Below are 21,237 nucleotides of genomic sequence, written 5' to 3' on the forward strand. Positions count from 1 at the left end.
AGGCCAGGGATCGAACCCACAACCTCATGGTTCCTAGTCAGATCTGTTAACCACTGAGCCATGACGGGAAATCCAATGACGCCACTCTTAAGAATGAACAGTCACTTAGGTGGGTTCACTTATTTAATATGTGCTCGAGCAGCCCTTCTGTGCAGTGGGGCAGGGTAGCTACTACGACCCCCATTTTACAGGAGGAGAAACTGAGGCCCAGGGAGGTGACGTGACTGGTCAGAGGCACACAACCAGGGGTTGGGGAGCCCCTCTGGCTCTAAGCCATGTGCTGCCGAGGCAGTTCTAGTTTCTCTGCCTGGTTGTTCCACATAAGATCTGGCTTGGAGAAAGGCTTCTCACTGTAAGAGTCTGAAAACCCCTAGTCCAGGGCTGTTCGGAGTGCGGTGCAGACCGGCCTCCTGGGCAGAGCCTGGGGGGCTTCTTGGAGTCACATATCTTGAGTCCTACCTTAGACTTTCTGAACCAGTGAGACCCCAGGGGAGCTTCGCTCAGCCCGACTGTGGGGCTAGGCCCCTCCAAACCCCCTGGCCCAGCCACACGGGCTTGGGGTCAGCCTCCCAGCCAGACCAGGCTCGTCCTGCCTCTCTGCCCGGCACGGGCTGCTCGCTGTCTGGAATGCTTTTTCTTTCTCCTCGTCTTAAAATGTGTGCTTTTCCGCCCATCCTTCAGGGCTCAGCTCACCCTGCCTCCCCATCCCTGGTATCAAGTTGGGTTACCCTTTTTTTTTTTTTTTTTTTTTTTTGCCATTTCTTGGGCTGCTCCCATGGCATACGGACGTTCCCAGGCTAGGGGTCGAATAGGAGCTGTAGCTGCCAGCTTACACCAGAGCCACAGCCACGAGGGATCCAAGCCACGTCCGCAACCCACCCCACAGCCCAAGGCAATGCCAGATCCCCAACCCACTGAGCAAGGCCAGGGATCCAACCCGCAACCCCATGTTTCCTAGTCAGATTCGCTGACCACTGAGCCACGACGGGAACTCCAAGTCGGGTTACCCTTTAGACAGCCACACAGCACCCTGTGGCTGCGTCCCGCACTCTCATCTCCCTATTGCCTGTCTCCTCTGACAGAGGAAAAGCTCTCTGGGGCAGGGACTGGGTCTGTCACGGCAAGATTCTCAGGACGAGCCGGGCACACAGAAGGGAGTGCTGCTCGAGAGGGTAACATACAATTCTAGCATCGAGCTGCGTGTGTCTAGATCAGGTTGCCACATTATTGTGATTCCTTTAAGATGTCATCAAAAAAGAACAATAATTTCCTCAGAGTCTCTTCCGGGAACCTCCAGGAACTCCGGAGTGTGGGTGGAGGGAAATACACGGTACGTGACAAGGATGAATAAAAACAGGAAGAGCCAAGCTTTTTGGGGTCCTGCTCTGGCTGAAGCAGGTGCAGAGCAGCTGACTGGCGGTGTGGCCCAGGTGGGCAGCACAGTTACTCTGCAAAACTGGTCCAGGGCTGGGGGGGCGGAGGGGTGGGGGGCGGCCCGAGACCTGGGCCCAGGCAGAGCCGCCCTGTACACCTCGTGCCTGGGCTGAGAAGAGCACTCACCTTGAGCACGATTTCATTGACGGTAGCAGCGTCGGATTCAAAGTAGAGGTGTTTGTAGTCGTGATTGCTTAGATACGTGAGTTTAAATATCGCGTGACCTGGAGGGAGACAGAGAGAAGGCGGGTTACCTTGGGGAGGGTCCACGTCCTCTCCCCTCATCATTCCAGGTCCAGCGAGAGCAAGTGGAGGCAGCCCGGCAACTACTCTTCCCACGAGTTGTCGTCTTCTTATCCCAGGCTGTTGGGGGGCGGAATGTGTGTGTGGGGGTGTTGGGGAGACAGCAAAAGAAGGATCAGGCCCCGTCTCACCCTGGAGTGTGCTCAGGGCAACGCCACGGTAGGAAGGCTTTACAGAACTATGTCTACATAGTAATTACATGGAAGAGGTGGTAGTTTTTAAGGTAGAAGGCCAATTAACTCCAAATTATTACTCCAAAAATAAAATAACTGTGCTTAAAGCCAAATAAAGAGCGACAGGAAAGAGAGGCTGACAGTAAGGCTATCACAAGGTTCTCCAAAGCCCTGGCCCCTGCTGGGAGGGGCGCCCTGGGCTTGTGCTCCTTTGTGGACGCTGCTCCTGAGGTCCGAGGCCTCTGGACATTTCTGTCCTGGAAGAACGGGTGGACAGGGGTGGAAAGCCGGCTCTTCCCAAAGAGAAGACCTGGGAGAATGGGCGGATGGCCGTGGAAAGCCGGCTCTTCCCAAATCAGGGGCTCAGAGCCTCTGAACACACAGAGCCTCCCCAGGCCGAGTTCTTCCACACCCTTTCCTACTGTATACGTTCTGGGTCTGCTTCCAGGTCTATCCTCTCTCGCTTCACTACCCTCAGATGCCACAGGCCAGCCCAGGGCACTGCATGCACCTGCCAGCCCGTGCCTGGGATGTCCTTTCTCATTAACCTGTCCCAAAAAGATCCGCCGGAGCTGGGTGCTTCATTTCTCAGCACCCTTCGCCTGTGGCCTCCCACGCAGCACTTGGCTCGGCAAAGAAACCCACTCACTGTATCGTGTCACCTGCAGCCGTGTCTGCCTCTCTGTGCCCACCTCTGGGCCAGACACGCCAACCAGATTCCCTCCTTCGAGCAGAGACGCAGGTGACGCCTGTCTCAGTCCCACGTGAGGCTCTGCCGGGCCCTGCGGCACATGCTGTCAGTGGGTTCTGGACTGAGAGTGGCCCTCCAAGAAAGTCTGCTTTCCCCTTAAGCTATGAAGAAGTTGCTTTGTTACTAGCAACCGAAGGAGCACGGCTCCGGAGAGACACGTAGTCAGAGCACCAGCAGACGTGCCCTGGCCAAGGCACTGCGGTGACGTGTCTAACCAGAGGCCTCGGAAACAACCCTCCCTGGTCTGCTCGGCAGACCCAGTGCTTGCAAGAGTAAAATTCAGCATAGTCTTTCTACTAGGCCTTCGAATCCTTTGTCCTTTTAATTGAAGCAGTGGCTGGTCATAGCTATTAATTAATAATATATCACCCATCTTACTGTAAGTTCACCTCTTTCCCGGAGAAATCTTCTTGGAAACTTTATTTACAGTAGCTAATTCTTCAGATCTCCAAAAATAAACTGATATATGCTGCACGTTTGTGGCCAGAAAAGTTGAGCTGCTGGTATTTTATCCTGGAAACATCATTATGATATACTCGTTGTGACCATAAATTCTATACTGAAAAAATTAGCTAATAATTTCTGAAAAAACCTCCCTTTCGGTCACTTGACAAATTTAGCCTGATTCTAAATTGTGGTACTAAAATGTTAGAATTCTCAGCTGAAAGCTCATTGTTCTGTGAATACATGAATTACCTGTTTCTGAGAAGTGGGTCTGGTGTGAGTGGATGGATGAGCCTGTGTGTGCGTGTGTGAGGCCCCGCCATCTCCACAGGCCCATCTCGGAACGTCGGAGCCTGGCTGGTGACGTCGCTGCGTGGAAGAACAATGCAGGCATCTCTGTCAGCCACGCTGTGACCAAGCAGAGCCATCTATGAAGGTCACAGGGCTGTGAAGGACAAACAGAGGCACCCCCTCCAGGAGGCTTTACTGCTGACACCTGGCCATGACAGACACAGACACCGGTGCCTGCGGCTAAAAAGGACCAGAAGGTCTTAGGGAGGCCTGGAGACCCGAAGCTTCGGGGTTCACTGACCACTCTGAAAAGCGATCTCATGGACTGTCTACACCACCTGCTCCCGCTTATCACTGACACAACCAAACCCAAACCTCAAGACACTAGAGTACGTTTCGCTTGAATAACTGAGACACCGTTAAAAACCCGTCCTGCGCTCTCTGGGAAGAGCCAAATCTACACATGGCACATGTGACATGAGTTTGCATGGACCTGGGGGCCTCTGGAAGGCAGCCTCCACACCGTCCCCCTGGACTGCACCGCCTGTGGGGCCTATCAACTGTGGGTTCACGGAGGGGAGGCCTGGGGTTCAGCTGCACAACAGTCACGTGACAAAAACAAAACCCCCAAGTCAAGTCTCCTGAATGGCTGCATATTTGGGTCAGGCAACTACAAACACAGCATCTCGTGAATTTTGCTGTGGGTGTGCCTAGCCTGTCCCCAGCACGTCCCAGAGTCCCCAAGCAGGAATGATAGCGCTTCACCCCTGGGCACCTCTCTGAAGCCGCTGATATATCTGTCCTTTCCAGTGAAAGCATTCGCAGCACCGAGAGAGGCGGACACGGAGAACATTATCTGGGGCGCTTGCATGAGAATTTAAACAAGCGGCCCCTCTGCAACTACGAGAGCGCTTACCAACGGGGTTAAGGTGCGGTGGGGCAGCCCAGCAGACAGCGCCTTCCTGCTCCGTGGGAGGAACTCTAGCTAACCCAGAGCCCAGGCTAACACCCGAAGCCATGCTGTCACCCCTGCTGGAGCCACGGGGACAATGCCCTCTGAGAGTGTTTGCTGTGAGGACGTCCCCGCTGCTCCAGGGGACCCATTTTGCGGGATGACCAGTTTGACTCATTCAGGTCCTGCCAGGAGCGCAGGCTCAGGGCCAGAGGAATCAACACCACAAACACTGAGAGGCAAGTGTGATGAGCGTTAAGAGGAAGGTCACTGCAGGGAGAGGCCGTGGAGACCCCGGGGAGGTGGCTGGCCAGGGGGCGGGAGGGCCAGCGGAGCGAGTTGCCTGGGGAAGCCGATGCTTGGATGAGGAGGCCTGCCGGGGGAGGGGTCAGCTGGGGACACGCGGTGCAAAAGGGTGAGGACAGAGCGAGGACACACCCAGGGCAAGAGGCCACAGGCCTCCGACCTGGAGCTCCGAGCAGATGGGTTCATGAACAGTGAACGGGCAGGAGGGGACGTGACCCGGCGTAGGCTAAAGGGCGGGGGACACCGGATTCGCCAGCTGGCGGGGCCTGGGGCGGGCCGTACTCTGGGCAGTGAAGGAAACGGCCACCCTGTGCTCTGGGCGTTCCCTCCGCTCCCCTGGGCCTGGAGGCAGGGGGACCAGCTCCACTGTCACCCGGGTCGGAGTGCGCTCGGCTCTGAGGAAGACAGGGAGAGAGGTACGGCGTGGGACCTGGGCCACCTTTTACAGTAGTTAATACGCAGAATTCACACTTGGATCACTTCACCCCATCCAAAACCCATATATTAAAGTGTAACAAGTTAATCGACCTCTTGCTGGAAATGAATCTATCAATAAGCATGAGTAGTTTATGCTTCTTGGTAAATTTCCACCCGAGGTGTCCAGGAAGAAGGAATCAGTGGCGTTCCAATCCCGACTGAGCAGAGTAAGAACACAAAATGACAAGTCTGTCATCAGCCTCGGGCACCTCTAGGCCCACCTCAGGTAAAGGAGGAAGAGGGGTCTGTCTGGACTGTTAGAGGGAATCAGAGGCGCCGCAGGCTACCCCTGAAAACTCAAAGAACACCTGCAGCTTTCACAGGGAAGGGGGGAGCAGCCACAGGGGTAAACGGTCTTTGTAAAGATGCCAGCTGAGAAATTACCCAGGCACACCTTGTTCTGCTGTGCCTTCCTTTATTGTGGTTTGCAGATAACGCATTTTTTGGTAAACAAATTGAAGGTTTGTGGCAACCTTGTGCTGTCAGATGATGGATAGCATTTTTTTTTTTTTAGCAATAAAGTATTTTAAATTTTTTTTTTTTTTTTTTTAAGATGTGGAAATTCCCAGGCCAGGGACTGAACCTGTGCCATAGCAGCGATCCGAACCACTGCCATGACAATGACAGGTCCTTAACCCATTGCACCACAAGGGAACTCCCTTTCTAAATTTTTTAAAAGGCATTTTAAAATAAGGTGTGTAAAATTTTTAAAAGACAATATCACTACACATTAAACAGACCACAGTGTAAATTTGACTTTTACACGCATTGGGAAATGAAAAAATTTGTATGACTCACTTTATTGTGGTGGTCTGGAATTGAACCTGCAATATCTCTGAGGTATGCCTGCATAGCACCGTGATTTAAAAGAAAACTCAAAGTATTTTGCTTGGGTTATTAAAATTCTGTTTGGAAGTTGAGGCATAACAAAAGCCTGGGATACAGAGGAGAAAAATGTGAGCACTGGAGTTGGAGACCTGGAATGATCCAGTTCTGTGTGTTCCAGTGGTGGGACCCTGGGAGGCACTGTCCCTCCAGGAGCCCGGGTTTGCTCAGGAGGAGAGCAACCGTCAGGCATCTCACGTGGTGCCTGGATACAGTTGGGGCTCAAGAGGGTGGTGGTCGTCATTCCTACAACGTGACAGAACTGATATTTGAAGGTAAAATCCTCATTATTTTGAAGATTTTGTTTTTAATTGGCCTTCTTTGGGCAGATTTGTTTTGAGAGCTGTAGGAAGAATGCAATATAATGGGATATAAAATGCAGCATCTAAGCACTGGCCACATAGCCAGATTTGCTCAGGGCACTGGAACTACACATCTGCTTCTGAATATTGAAATGGAAATCTGGATACGTAAAAATGTATTTACATTTATGTACTGTTTTTCAAAGTAAAACAGAGAAGATGGAATGTAACGCTGAGCAGAAACCAATTAACTGCACAGATGTCAGAAGGGAGATGTTTGAGCTTTTGTGCTATAATTTATCATCTGCATTAAGAGTTTTAACTTAAAACAAGAGGCTGTGCTGAAAAAACAGGTTCCTCTGGTCAACGGATGGGAGTGGCCATTCTGAAAAAGCTGCTATTACCGCAAGATGGGTCAGCTTAAGCAAAGAGGGCCAGCAGCTTACATACTCCTGCTACAGAAGTGTTCCCAGAATTCCACTCCAAATGGAACAGAGATTGCTGTTTGAAAGGAGGCTGCCTTCTAAATGACCCGCTGGCACTGACTGGTTGGCAGTGACTGGCCAGAGCTGACATTCCAAACTAAGCCTGCAGCCCGCAGTCTAAAACTCCCTAGGTGTCACCACTTGCCAGAAAAGCCAAAAACAAACTTGACTTTGTTTGATTTCCTTTTCAAGTAAAAATTACAAAATATACGAAATTGGTACAACTACTATGGAAAACAGTATGGAGGTGCCTCAGAAAACTCAATAAAGAATTACGGAGTTCCCGTTGTGGCGCAGTGGTTAACGAATCCGACTAGGAACCATGAGGTTGCGGGTTCGGTCCCTGCCCTTGCTCAGTGGGTTAACGATCCGGCGTTGCTGTGAGCTGTGGTATAGGTGGCAGACGCGGCTCGGATCCCGCGTTGCTGTGGCTCTGGTGTAGGCCAATGGCTACAGCTCCGATTCGACCCCTAGCCTGGGAACCCCCATATGCCATGGGAGCGGCCCAAAGAAATAGCAAAAAGACAAAAAATAAATAAATAAATAAATAAATAAAATAAAATGACCTTTAAAAAAAAAAAAAAAGAATTACCATATGACTCAGGAATCCCACTCTTGGGCATATATCCAGACATAACATTCCTTGAAAAAGACACATGCACCCATATGTTCACTGCAGCACTATTCACAAAAGCCAAGACATGGAAACAACCTAAATGTCCATCAATGGATGAATGGATTAAGAAGATATGGTATGTATACACAATGGAATACTACTCAGCCATAAAAAAGAACAAAATAATGCCATCTGCAGCAACGTGGATGGAACTAGAGACTCTCATACTAAGTGAAGTAAGTTAGAAAGAGAAAGACGAATACCCTCACTATTCACCAAGCTCCAAATTTTTTGGCCCCCTAAATAGTTCTCACACATACACAGTCTTCTCCCATCCATTCCCATCCTGCGGCCACAGCCCTCACCCAGGTCCTGGCCACCTGCTGCCTCTTCCTGGTTTTCCTACTTTTGGTCATGCTCTCTTCAGATCCAAACGTCTACCGACAGAGGGCATCCTTTTATAACACACATCTGGTTATATCACTCCCCTACTTAAAACTCTACTGAGTTTCTTTTCCTATTGTTCTTAGCATAGAGTCCAAGCGTCTTAGATGATTTTCAAGACCCTAGACCAGCAGTTCTCAAGCTTTTTGGTCTCAGAATTCCCTTACACGCCAATGTTACTGAGACGCCCCTAAAGCTTGTGTTTATGTGGATTATATCAATATCTATTATATTAGAAATTGAAACTGAGGTGTTGCTGTCATGTCTCAGCAGTAACAAACCCGACTAGTACCCATGAGGACACGGGTTTGATCCTTGGCCTTGCTCAGTGGGTTAGGATCCAGCATTACTGGGATATGTGGTATAAGTTGAAGATGGGGCTTGGATCCCATAGCGTTGCTGTGGCTGCGGTGTAGGCTGGGAGCTATAGGTCTGATTGGACCCCTAGCCTGGGAACTTCCATACGCTGCAAATGCAGCCCTAAAAAAGCAAAAAAAAAAAAAAAAAAAATCAAAACAGAAATTTAAAACCTGATTCTTTAAAAAGAATAAACTTATTACAAGTTAACATAATCAATGCATTTAAAAATGGCAAAACCTTTATATTTCCTCAAATGATAAAGGTTTAATAAGAAGCCTGGCATTATATTTTTTAAATATTGTGATTTATTTTTTAACAGAACACAGCCAGATTATACTCTCTGCTTCTACATTTGATCTGTTGAAGTTATTTTGGCAAAACCTTTATATTTCCTCAAATGATAAAGGTTTAATAAGAAGCCTGGCATTATATTTTTTAAATATTGTGATTTATTTTTTAACAGAACACAGCCAGATTATACTCTCTGCTTCTACATTTGATCTGTTGAAGTTATTTTGGTTGAAGTATATGAAGAAAAGTCAACCTTTTTTTTTTTTTTTTTGATCTTTTTGCCATTTCTTGGGCCACTACCGCAGCATATGGAGGTTCCCAGACTAGGGGTCAAACCGGAGCTGTAGCCACCGGCCTACGCCAGAGCCATAGCAATGTGGGATCCGAGCCACATCTGCAACCTACACCACAGCTCAGAGCAACGCTGGGTCCTTAACCCACTGAGCAAGGCCAGGGATCGAACCCGCAACCTTATGGTTCCTAGTCGGATTCGTTAACCACTGAGCCAAGATGGGAACTCCTCTTCTTTGCAAATATTCTTTGGTATTATACAAACTTGACAAATGGTATCTTTTTAAAGATTAGCGGCAATGTGGAATCTAAAACCACATGAATAAACTGTTCATGTTCTGTTAAAATCCTTTGGTCTCTCTTGCACTTTGAATGAATCTTTTACTCTTGTATGATTTTAACATCATGCAGTGGTCTGAAAAATACTGGTTCACTAAGTTATGCAGGTCTTCCAAATGTTAACACATTTCATTATACAATATAAAAAGTATTCATTAATATCACCACTGATCTCTTTAGAAAAGTCTTTAAGCAATGAGAAGCTAAGCTCATAGCGATGGATACAAATTTTTCAAGATTCAAATTTTCATCTGAAAGCTTGAATTTCATCATTGGCATGTAATACTAACTTATTTTCCTTAAAGTGACTGGCTTGCTTCCTTTATTTTCAAGAAAATGAATGCTAAACAGTTAGGCTTAAATAACTATAGTTCATCTGTTATTTTTTCAGGTAAAAATGGTGTCCATAAAATAAATGGTTAGTTCTGCTTGGAATTCCCATGATTATACAAAAGCTTTTCCTTGAAAGACAAGTATTCTACTCCCATATGCAGATGTACTTTTTTGTGTATTTCAGAAAATGAACTAGGAGCAATATTTATGGGGTCTTTTGATGCTTCAATTCATGTGGAATTTGTTTTAACAAAGTATCATAGGGCATCTCGGTAACCAAGTTTTTTTTTTGTTTGTTTTTTTTTTGCTTTTTAGGGCCCCATCTGCAGCATACCTAAGTTCCCAGGCTAGGGGGCCAAACTGGAGCTGTAACTGCTGACCTATACACCACAGCCACAGCAACATGGGATCTGAGGCATGTCTGCGACTTACAGCACAGCTCACGGCAATGCTGGATCCTTAACCCACTAAGCAAGGCCAGGGATTGAACGTGTATCCTCACGGACACTAGTCGGATTCTTAACTGGCTGAGCCCCAATGGAACTCCAGTAACCTAGTTTTTTTGCTTTATTTTTTCTTTCTCGGCCATACCCATGGCATATAGAAGTTCCTGGGCCAGGGATCAAATCCAAGTCAGAGCTGCGACCTATGTCTCAGCTGCAGCAATGCCAGAACCTTAACCCAGCAGGCCCAGCTGGGGATCAAACCGGTGCCTCCACAGAGACAAGCTGGATCATTAACCCACTGGGTCATAGCGGGAACTCCAATAACCAAGTATTCATTGAGTTTTATTCTTTAGCTTTTGGAAGGGTAGATAAGCAAGCAACAATTTTTTAAATCTAGAAACTCTGTCCTCAGTGGCAACAAGCTTGAGTTTGCAAGTTCTCTTGGGAGGTTAAATTAGATTACTTCAGCTATCCAATCCTTGGAGCAGAGAGCTAAGATAATCTTTGTGCAAACAGACCTTTTCCATTCTAAGCATAAACTTCTATATTACAAAATTTCCTCCTGTATTAGAGTATAAGGAAAATAAATACTGTATTATCAATAAATAAGGTGAATATTATGATTTCCTCAGGGCTGCAAAAAGCTCTATACCTCACCACAAAATAGTTTCATGCTGGCATACGACTGTGCTTATTGAGTTCTTGGATTGCTTTTTTAAAAATTTATTTATTTATCTGGCCACACTGGCGACATGTGGAAATTCCCAGACCAGGGACTGAACTCGCACCATAGCTGTGATCCAAGCAGCTGCAGTGACAATGCTGGATCTTTAACCCACTGTGCCACAAGGGAACTCCTTGGACTGCTTTTTAACAGGTTTTTTTGTTTGTTTTGTTTCATTTTTGGTCAACTCTTGTCAGTTTTCACTTTCCACCGTCTTTATTATTAAGTAGTATAATTCCTTCTCCCACTTCTCTTTTTCTGCATTTAATATCCTTTATTAAGAGAAACCAGATAACCAAGCATGGTTGAAATTTGTTAGGGAATAAGATTTCATAGGCTGAGTTGAAGCCAGGGATATACTTCCACCCCTGAAACCCAGAAGTTTAAACACCGTGGCTTTGTGTCAGTGGCCGAGGGAAGACTAAAAGCCTCTGTTACCATTTATATGTAACTTTAGACAAGTTATATAACTTCTTTGAACCGTAGTTTCTTCTTTTATAAAGTGGGAATAATATCTATCTCACACAGTTGTTGCTAAGATTAAGTAAGACTCCTATGATAAATGTGTACACACATCATAGGATTGTTGCGAGAATTAAGTGGTACATATACAGCACTTGGGACACTGCCTGGCACATGGCAGATTCTCTCTGGCTTTTTACTTCCACTCTTTAAGATAAGCAAGCTTTTCCAGATGGTAAGTATTTTAGACTTTGGAGGCCAAGTGGCAAAATTAAGGATATTTTGTAGACATTTATTTGATGGGAGAAAATCTCCGCATGTTTTAACTGACAAAATTCAAAATACAATAATGAAGTATATCTTTGGGGAGTAGTATAGGCTTCTCCTGAGAAGGACAGAGGTTTTTTTGTGTTTTTTGTCTTTGTTTTTGGTGGGAAGGGGAAATAACTTTGCTTAAATGGAGTTCAAAAATTAATGTTCCATATCATCAAGTCACCTGCAAATACTTACCTATTAAAAACTATTCTAGGAATTCCCGTCGTGGTGCAGCGGAAAAGAATCTGACTAGGAACCATGAGGCTGTGGGTTTGATCCCTGGCCTCGCTCAGTGAGTTAAGCACTTGGCATTGCCGTCAGTTGTGGTGTAGGCTGCAGACATGGCTCGGATCCCGAGTTGCTGTGGCTGTGGTGTAGGCTGGCAGCTGTAGCTCTGATCTGACTCCTAGCCTGGGAACCTCCATATGCTGAAGGTGTGGCCCTAAAAAGCAAAACAAACAAACAAACCTATTCTAGCGCACAGGCCAAGCGAAAAAACTGATGACAGGCTGTATTGAGTCCATGAGCCATAGTGGTCTTGCTTACTTCCTTTTTTCTTTGTTCATTCTATATGGCTGCCAATGGTGACATCTTGAGTACTCTTGATTTCTTTGTGTAGATCTGGGTTTCTATCTGGTACTTCCCCCCCGCCCCCAGCCATCAGTATTTGATGCAGTGAAGGTTTAATGGTAAAGAATTCCTTCATCTTTCGAATGTGTAGTAAGGTCTTCACTTTACTTTCACTTCCGAAGGATATTCTTGCTGATTACAGAATTCTAGATTGACAGCATTTTCTTTTAGCAAGAGATATCACTCCATTGTCTTCCAGATCGCATTATTTCTGGGGAGAAGTCAGCAATAATTCTTTTGTTGTTGTTTTGTTTGTTTTTTTTTTTTTTTTGTTTTTGGTCTTTTTGTCTTTTAGGGCCACACCTGCAGCATATGGAGGCTCCCAGGGTAGGAGTCCAATCAGAGCTGTAGCTGCCAGCCTACACCACAGCAACAGCAACTCGGGATCCGAACCACGTCTGCAACCTACACCACAGCTCACGGCAACACTGGAACCTTAACCCACTGAGGCCACATCCTCATGGATGCTAGTCAGGTTCGCTAACTGCTAAGCCACAATGGGAACTCCTATTGTTGTTTTTTGGCTGCACCCTCAGCATGCAGAAGTTCCTGGGCCAGGGATCAGATCTGTGCCACAGTTTGTAACCAGAGCCACAGGAGTGACAACACTAGATCCTTAACCTGCTGAGCCACTAGGAAACTCCAGCAATAATTCTTATCTTGGTTTCTCTGGCTGCTTATAAGATTTTTCTCTTTATCACTAGTTTTCTGCAATTTGATTATGATATGCCTTGATGTGGTTTTCTCTGTATTTATTCCGTTTGGCCTTCTCTGGACTTCCAAGATTGGCAGACTGATATTTTTAATCAAATCTGGAACAGTTTTCTCCACATCCTTGAGACTCCAATTACATATATGTTAGAACACTTGTTGTTATTCCACAGGCTTTGTTCTTTTCATCCATTTTTAATTCTCTGTGCTTCAGTCTGAATAGTTTCTACTGCCCTGTCTTGAGGTTCACTGATTGTAACAGGCAGATTATGAAATGGCTCTCAATGATCCCATTTCTTGGTTTTCACAGCCTAGGGTAATCTCCTTGTCTTATTTGTGGGCTAGACCTGGTGACTTACTTTTGATGAGTAACGTGTTGGGATGCAGAGTTCCTGCCGTGGTGCAGTGGAAACAAACCCAACTAGGAACCATGAGGTTGTAGGTTTGATCCCTGGCCTCGCTCCGTGGGTTAAGGATCTGGCATTGTGGTGAGCTGTGGTGTAGGTCACAGATGTGGCTCGGATCTAGCATTGCTGTGGCTCTGGTGTAGGCTGGCAGCAACAGCTCCGATTAGACCTGAGAACCTCCATATGTTGTGGGTGTGGCCCTAAGACAAAAAAGACAAAAAAAAAAAAAAGTGTTGGGATGCATTTTTGAGATGAGTAAAGGGTTGGGATGTATCTCTGAGATGAGGTTATAAAAGACTGTGACTCTTTAGTACTTTGCTCTCCTGGTTATTTTGATGAAGCCAGCTGCCATTTTGTGAGCTTCCCTGTGGAGAGGCCCACATGGCAAGGAACTGATGGTATGCACAAAGAAATGAACTCTTCGAGTAACTGTTCAGTGAGCTTGGAAGCAGATCCTGCCCCTATGGAACCTTGAGATGATTATGATGCTGGCTGACAGCTTGATTGTAGCCTGGTGAAAGACCCTGTGCTAGAGGACTCAGCTAAGCTGTGCTAGATTCCTGGTGCATGAAATGGTGAGATAATAAATGTTATGATTATTTGTTTTTGCTGGTCTCAAGGCGTATGAAATTTGCCAGGCCAGGGTTGAACCTATACCACAGCAGTGACTGGAGCTTCTGCATGACAACACTGGATCCTTAACCCACTGTGCCATTAGGGAACACTGATGTGATTGTTGTTTTAAGCCGTCAAGTTTGGGGACAATCTGTTACATGGCAATAGATAACTAATGCACTGACCTTTTCCCCAATCTTCTTGATATACTCCCATCAGTGAAATTTTTGATTTAGATATTGCACTTCTCAGATTTTAAATTTTCATTTGGTTCTTTTGAAAGTTTCTGTTTTATTTTTGAATTCTTATTTTTCTTTAAGTCTTTGAACATATTTACAGTAAGGATTTTTAGGTACTTATCTGCTATTTCTATCATCCCTGCCATTTCCTTTTCTTCCTCCCTCCCTCCCTTCCTCTTTTCTCTCCCTTTCTTTGCTTTTTAGGGCCAAATTTATGGCATTTGGAAGTTCCCAGGCTAGGGGTTGAATTGGAGCTGCAGCTGCTGGCCTACACCACAGCCACAACACCAGATCTGAGCCACATCTGCGACCTACGCCACAGCTCACGGCGACACTGGATCCTTTACCCACTGAGCGAGGCCAGGGATTGAACCTGCATCCTCATGGATACTAGTCAGGTTCATAAACCACTGAGCCACAATGGGAACGCTACTCCTGCCATTTCTGACTCTGCTTCTATTGGCTAATTTTTCTCTGGGTTGTGGGACATGTTTCTCCTGCTTCTTTTCATGTCTCATAATTTTCGTTTGAAAGCTGGACACTACAAAAGCAGTGCGATATGTGCATTTTGTCATCATCCTTTAGAGAATATTTGGCTTTGTTCTGGCAGTCAGTTAACTTACGTGTGGATCAGTCTGATCCTTTCAAAACTTTTATTAAGCAACAATTAAAGCAGTCTTTAATCTAGGGCTAGTTTAGCCTTACTCCTAAAATACGGCTTTTTCTTTTGTCTTTTTAGGGCCGCACCTGTGGCATATGGAGGTTCCCAGACTAGGGGTCTAATTGGAGCTGTAGCCCCCGGCCTAGCCAGAGCCACAGCAACGCCAGATCTGAGATGCGTCTGTGACCTACACCACAGCTCATGGCAATGCCGGATCCTTGACCCGCTGAGTGAGGCCAGGGATCGAACCCACAACCTCATGGTTCCTAGTCAGATTTGTTTCTGCTGTGCCACGATGGGTACTCCAAATGTGGCCTTTCTAGAGTCACTATTAAATGCTCTGGATTCTCCACTCTGACTGGCCAGAACTCTAGTTCATAGCTCCCCAGTAGCTGTTCTTTGACCAGACTTCTGATGAAATTCACCACAGGCATGCCTAGCTGAGTATACAACAGATGAGAAGGGCTCTTTCTAGAGCTCTTTCTCGGTATAGGTCACACCTCCCCATACTTAACTTTGCAGATCTCATCTGCTGAATTTCAGTTCCTGCAACTCTGATCTGTGTCCCCCAGCTCGGTGAGACTGCTATATTTTCCTTGGGAAACCCTGGAAGAAGGCGGAAGTGATAGGAGGTCTCACCTCCTTTGTTTCCCTTCTCTGAGGGCTCAGAGTCCTGTACTGCCTGTTTTTCCAATGTCTGCAAACAGTTTCTTATATTTTGTGCAGTTTTCCCATCATTTATGATAGAAGGGCTAATCTGGTAGCAGTTAACTTATCTTGGAAGTTGCTTATGGGAGTCTTGTAAGCAATACATATTTTGATTTTAATGAAAGAATGGTTTACTTTTTCCATGTCTATAAGAATAACTTAAAATCTAAGCACTCCATTTATTTATTATGAAAACACAGTTTGGAGCTTGGCAGGAGGCAAGGGAAACAGATTTTTCCATCATTTATCCAGCTGAGAAATCTTTCACACAGATTTCTTCAGCAGGAAACAATCCCTGCCCTTACCCTCTTCTCAATTAGGATCGCTTCTGATGTTAAAATCAAGAGGAAAAAAAAGAATCTGAGGAGATGGTAATCAAAATCTAGGCAAACGTAAATGTATATGCAAAGTTTCCATTATACCGACATATCTATTTTGTTATGGGTCTATAAGGCCCGAGGCAAGAATTAAATGAAAACTTTAAAGTAAAAAGAATTCTGGAGGAAAAAGGGTTGGTACCCACAAAATGTTTTCTACTCTAACAGCTATCAATATTCCAATTAACACAAAGAAACTCTCTTGTAAGTCAAAGCAAAATGAAGAAAATTTACAGAGAATGTAAGAAAACCCACTGAATATCTCAGTACCAGCCAATTTTCTTCACAAACACATTCTTACATGTTAATAGTTAGCGAACAGCCCCAAGGCCCCTATGAGCGACTGCAGTACCTGATAAGAAGAAGCATGGGAGGTGTGTTGTTCTTATCATCTGTCTAGGGCTCAGAGTAGAATCAGCTGCCTCCTAAATTCAAAGAGTGTTGACCCTTCCAGAGACCACACACTGTACTACACACCTCTTTTCCAGGAACTACAGACAAGCGTGCTGGTCCCATCTATCACATGCTGAGGATACACAGGGTAGTATGTTAAAAACAAAGACACTGGGTTTTCCTTTTCACTACAACTTTGAGACGTTCTCCAACGTGCCTCTGTGTCTCTTTGCTGAAGAGCCACACTTGCTCTTGGCTGATTCCAAATTCTAGAAGCAACTTTTAAATGCTGAATAAGGCCAGGCAGAGTGAGAAAAGAGCCACTGAGCACTGGCTGAAGCCCCTGGACAGAAGCTGCTAGACTTCTGGAGGATGTAGTTGGGAGCATACATGGGCATGGCCAGTGCAAATGTCAGGTGTCAGTTAATAATGACCAGGTCAGTCAATGGGACACACGTGGTGCTGCCTCCCACACCACAGGCTGAGTTCTCAGAGGTCTGGCCAATGTCATCCGGCCCTAACAACTGTTCCCTGCAACACAGTGATGGCCTATTTAACAGAAGATCACAGCTTGAGGTTACTGGAATCCAAACTGGGTCAGAGAACCCAAGAATGCACTCTGGCATTAAAAGATGCAAGCTGGCCCCAGGCTTACGGTGTTTTTCCACCTATAGCCTGAGATACGGTCCAGGTCTCTCCCTCCCACACACTTGGAAGAACTCAGGTGGTCCCCCTGGTTGCCTAAACCCATCTCCCAGGCAGCTCCCTTGTTTTGGAAGAAGATGATGAATAAATCAAAATGCACTAAGCAGCACTTCCACAGGCACTCGCCTCCTTCACTGAACGTGCACCTCATCAATCACACTATTGTCTGCTTGAAAGGCGAGCCTTGTAAATGTCATATCCACTCAGGCCCAAGGAGAGGCGCATCCAAATGCGGCAAGGAGTTTTAATTGGATAGTGTAATTAAACTAAAAAACCCCAGCAGACTCCCTTTGACAGGATAGATGAAGACCCCTTTTAATAGGGCTAGGAAACATATCTGTTAAAAGGACGAGGCACTGCCTGCTCCTGATTGTGCTCCAGAGTACCCTTATGAAAAGGCAATTCAATAACTGGGGCATTTAATACGCGAGAGTCTGCTGTGTTCTGTAATTGAGCAGTACTTACCGTATTTGATCTGGAACTTACAAAATAAGTCCTTGTCAGAGAATAAAAACACAACACAGCTTGCCCACCTGATGTCTGAAGCGCCTGGACCTCCTGGGAATCCACGAGAGCCTGAGGATGTGAGTACAAATGCCAGCGCCTTCCTTACTGGGCCGTCCAGTGCTTCAGCGTGGCCGTGGACGTCACCACCCGCCACCGCAGGGTGTGGCTTTCACCCGATGGTAGCTAGATGCTCACCCTCGTTTCCCTTTCACACATCCTCACAAGTGGCTAAAGAACAGGACAAAGTCCTGGGTACCTCTTCCTTTAGGAACTGGGATAACTGTCTCAACAATGCGTGTGTGTGTGTGTGTGTGTGTGTGTGTTTTCTCTGCCGGAACTACTCCTGTCAAGTAGGGAGAAGAGAGATCAAGTGGTCAGAGGACTCAATGTATGGGCTCAATGTCCCAAGTCAATTTTAGTAACAAAACCTGAGTCCTTCTGCCAGTCTCCCCACTCTCCTTTGTTGGGAGGAGGAGCGTGGATGCACACACAGGCACAGTCAGACAGTCAGACAGTCAGACAGACAGATAGACACACACACAGGCCTGCAGGTCCACAAACAAGCTAACAGCATCAGTGAGGCCACATGAAGAGGTTTGCGTCTGCACTGCACTGTCTTATAAGTAGATGGTAACAATCTCTTTCACATGGATGCAAGTGTCCCAAGGTCAAGGTCCGGGACCCAGCATCTGGATGGATCAAGAGAGCCTCTAAGCCTGGGCTCAGGTGGGGTACAGAGGCAAGGTTTCAGACGTCCCGCTGGATAGCTTTCCAAAAACAGACACTCCGCTTTATTTCTAAAAACCCTGAGGTCAGTTTGCCTGGGCCCTCAGACTGATCTTTCTTTTTTAAGGATGGAGGAGGATTTGCTTGATGACTGCTTTTACTCCCCGTAAAGCCTCCTTGGAGCTCTGTTTGCAAACCTTTGAATACTCTTTAATACTGGTCTTTCACCAGGAGTTGATAAACCCATTAAGAACACATAAGTGAATGCTCATAATCTATGAAAACGGGATATTGAATTAAACCATCAAATACCTTCAGGTTTAAATGAAAACTACATAAAAGCATTTCAGCCATCAATTTGACTATCACTTCTAGCCAGTATGAATTCTGCTGGAAAAGCTATTTTCGGGCAGATGTGGAATTCAATGGGAAAGACTGACTCGTGTACCAACATCAATCAAAATGTCGACTTCCCTGGCAGCTCTCAACAGTGAGGCAGGTTCAAAGGTCACGGGATAAAGAAAAAGCCAAGCTCTGGTTCAGCTCTAATATCTCCTCGGTAGAAGTCTTGCAAAAGTACCCCCTTCTGTATTAGCCTTGCTTTCATTAATCTTCTTGCCATCTTCTTTAACTAGTCATGCAGAACCGCTCGATAGCAAGACGTATAATGGGGAAGGCCCTGTGCCTATTACCGCGTTAACATTCTCTTAAGCCCCAGTGCAACAATGGAACGGGGAGGCAAAGGAAATCTGCGACTGCAGGGTGCAGTGCAGGCAATTCAATTACAGCCTGGGCTTACCTATGTACTTCTGACCTACGAAACACAAGAGGCCTTTGTGTCTAACTGGCTCGGCCATTAAGGATGCTGAAGATCACAACGATGCTGATCTTTTCTATTTAAGCTAAATCAATGTGGACAAATCATTATTCAGCAGCTTTAATTTAATTAGTAAATTAAATACACTACTTTACAGATCTTGTCAAGTACTTATGAAAAGAAAGATTCATTTAAGTGTGTGTGTGTGGGGGGGGTGGTCACCAATAGGCCCAGCTCATTTGACGCGTAACCTTAACCGAATCTCATCTCAAATATACAGCAGGTTCTATTCACGAGGGCTTAACAGTCTCTTGCAGGGGTTAGCCACCCTCCCAGAGTTCCTGCCCTGTATTCAAACAGTGTTTTTGGACCCAAACACCAAACAAACAATATGCCCTACCAACATAACCTGCATCGACAGAATCCGATTTCCTTTAAATTACACTATTGCAAGAGAACGTAATCAGGTTACCTCTATTATGTTGCTTCCTTAAGATTTTATATTATCTATACTTAATTGAGATACAGAGCTCTTTTCAGCTATAAAGACGACAGCTACTTTATTAAGGTTTAAATCTGATTTCTTAATGACAGGCTGCTTCCTTTAAAGACTCTAAACCTTCACAACCTTCTTATGATAAAACCAGACCTGGCATGGTTGAGTCTGGTGCTTTATTTAAATACAGCCTGAGAGACCCCGATGGGTGCTAATTTCACAGAAAGGTCCCTTGCTTTTGTTTCAGTGTCGGAATTTGAGGCGGGCACTCACAAGAGCACCCCGCTGCATTTACAGCCTGCATCGAGACCCGGATAAGGATGGAGGATTATCTCGGAGACAATTTAATCATGGTAGTTTCTGATATGGAAACATTTTCCTTTCCTATGTGCCGTATACATCTTTGTTCAGTTAAAATGAATCAGAATTAATTCATCTGCCAGAGGTTTGTGACATCCTTCAAAACAGCAAAAGAGATCCTAAAGGAGCAGCAAAATCAGACTGAGAAATCACTGATTTGAATAATAATGGAAGCACACAGCTTTTTTTTTTTTCCCCCCCTAAATCTAGAAAGGCAGAATTTATTCTTAATTTCTCAGGGTTTTTGATACACTGATTTTTCTCAATTTTTGTAAAGAGTCCATATTTATAGGCACAATTTTTTGAAGGCATGTATCTATTTAGTCATTAAGTTCCAGGTCCTTAAACACTCACAGGGACAGAGCCATAAATCTTCCCTATGAGAACATGGCCTAAGAGGGAGAAGTTAGGGGCAGGAAAGAGAGCCAGAGAACTGCTATTTATGGAGCATGGCTTCAGAGTCTGGGTCTTTCTGATTCCACAATATATGTAATTATGTGTTTCACTGCAGGCACTCTAATGCTCGGTCCCCTTGCCAAGTCAGCTATTCACATACTTTTTGGATATGGCATCAATTAAACTTGAGTTGTGTTCCTTATGACGACCAAATTAATGGTTTGACAGCAGCTTTCTCAATAAACACTGCAAACTGGCCATATTTGAAGGTTTTAAAGACCATTTCTGTTCAAAATTCTGACAAACATGTTTCCAGTAAGACTGGGGACAACTTCATTATCCTCCCAACACTTAATGCCTTTTTGTAAAGAAGGCTGTTTAATAACACATCTGCTCTGTTTTCACAACTAAATTATTCCAGTTGGTCACACGTTCCAGTCTTCGGCAAGACACTTGTGTTGAGAGATAAAAACATGAAAAAGGAAATATATTGCAGAAATCAAAAACCTTATCTACTTCTAGACTCTCTCTCTTTGCCATAATTCATTCAAGAAGGCCCCAAGAATAATTTTTGATGTAAACTCAGCTACAAACATACATCACTATGCTGATAAAAATCACAGGCTAAACTTATGAAATATAGTGACTTTCATTTCTTTAGTGCTGTTAAAATAACTTTTTTCTAAGGTTCAACAGACATAAAAGATAAAAAGGGTTACCATTAATCCTTTAAAAAAGAAGAAGCAGAAGAAGAAGCCCTGTAGATTAATTCTGTGGTCTGATGATGGTCTTGAAGATGAACTTTTTAGATTAAGTCAATGAATTAATTTGATGAAGATACTGGAAATCATCAAAAAAAAAAAAAAAAAGAGCATCAAGCCAATTCATTTAATACTCTTTGTTCGGGCATTTCATAAGATAAATTTTGTTGAATAACTTTTGGTTTCCAAATTCTGGCCTCATTAAGATCAATTTCAAGACAGCAAACACTCACTGAGGACAACTCGGCAGGCACCATGCTAGGGAATGAGGCTGCGGAAGCCGGTCTCTGGTCAATTCGATCAG

The 21,237-nt window shown here is 45.2% G+C and overlaps 1 protein-coding gene across 11 annotated transcripts in view; it reads right to left on the minus strand.

Annotated features, from left to right (window-relative positions):
* MAPKAP1 (mitogen-activated protein kinase associated protein 1) overlaps positions 1–21,237 on the minus strand; it is a 250,193-nt gene that overhangs the window by 5,471 nt on the left and 223,485 nt on the right. For 10 of the 11 annotated variants that reach the window (XM_021068873.1, XM_021068876.1, XM_021068852.1 and 7 more), the window contains one exon: positions 1,561–1,658. In XM_021068873.1, the coding sequence (XP_020924532.1) occupies positions 1,561–1,658 (98 nt within the window). Of the gene's footprint in view, positions 1–1,560; positions 1,659–14,930; positions 21,013–21,237 lie in introns of those variants that run through there. The other variant, XM_021068882.1, reaches the window with a different exon arrangement.

This window comes from Sus scrofa, chromosome 1, assembly GCF_000003025.6.
Source record: "Sus scrofa isolate TJ Tabasco breed Duroc chromosome 1, Sscrofa11.1, whole genome shotgun sequence".
Lineage (NCBI taxonomy): Eukaryota > Metazoa > Chordata > Mammalia > Artiodactyla > Suidae > Sus > Sus scrofa.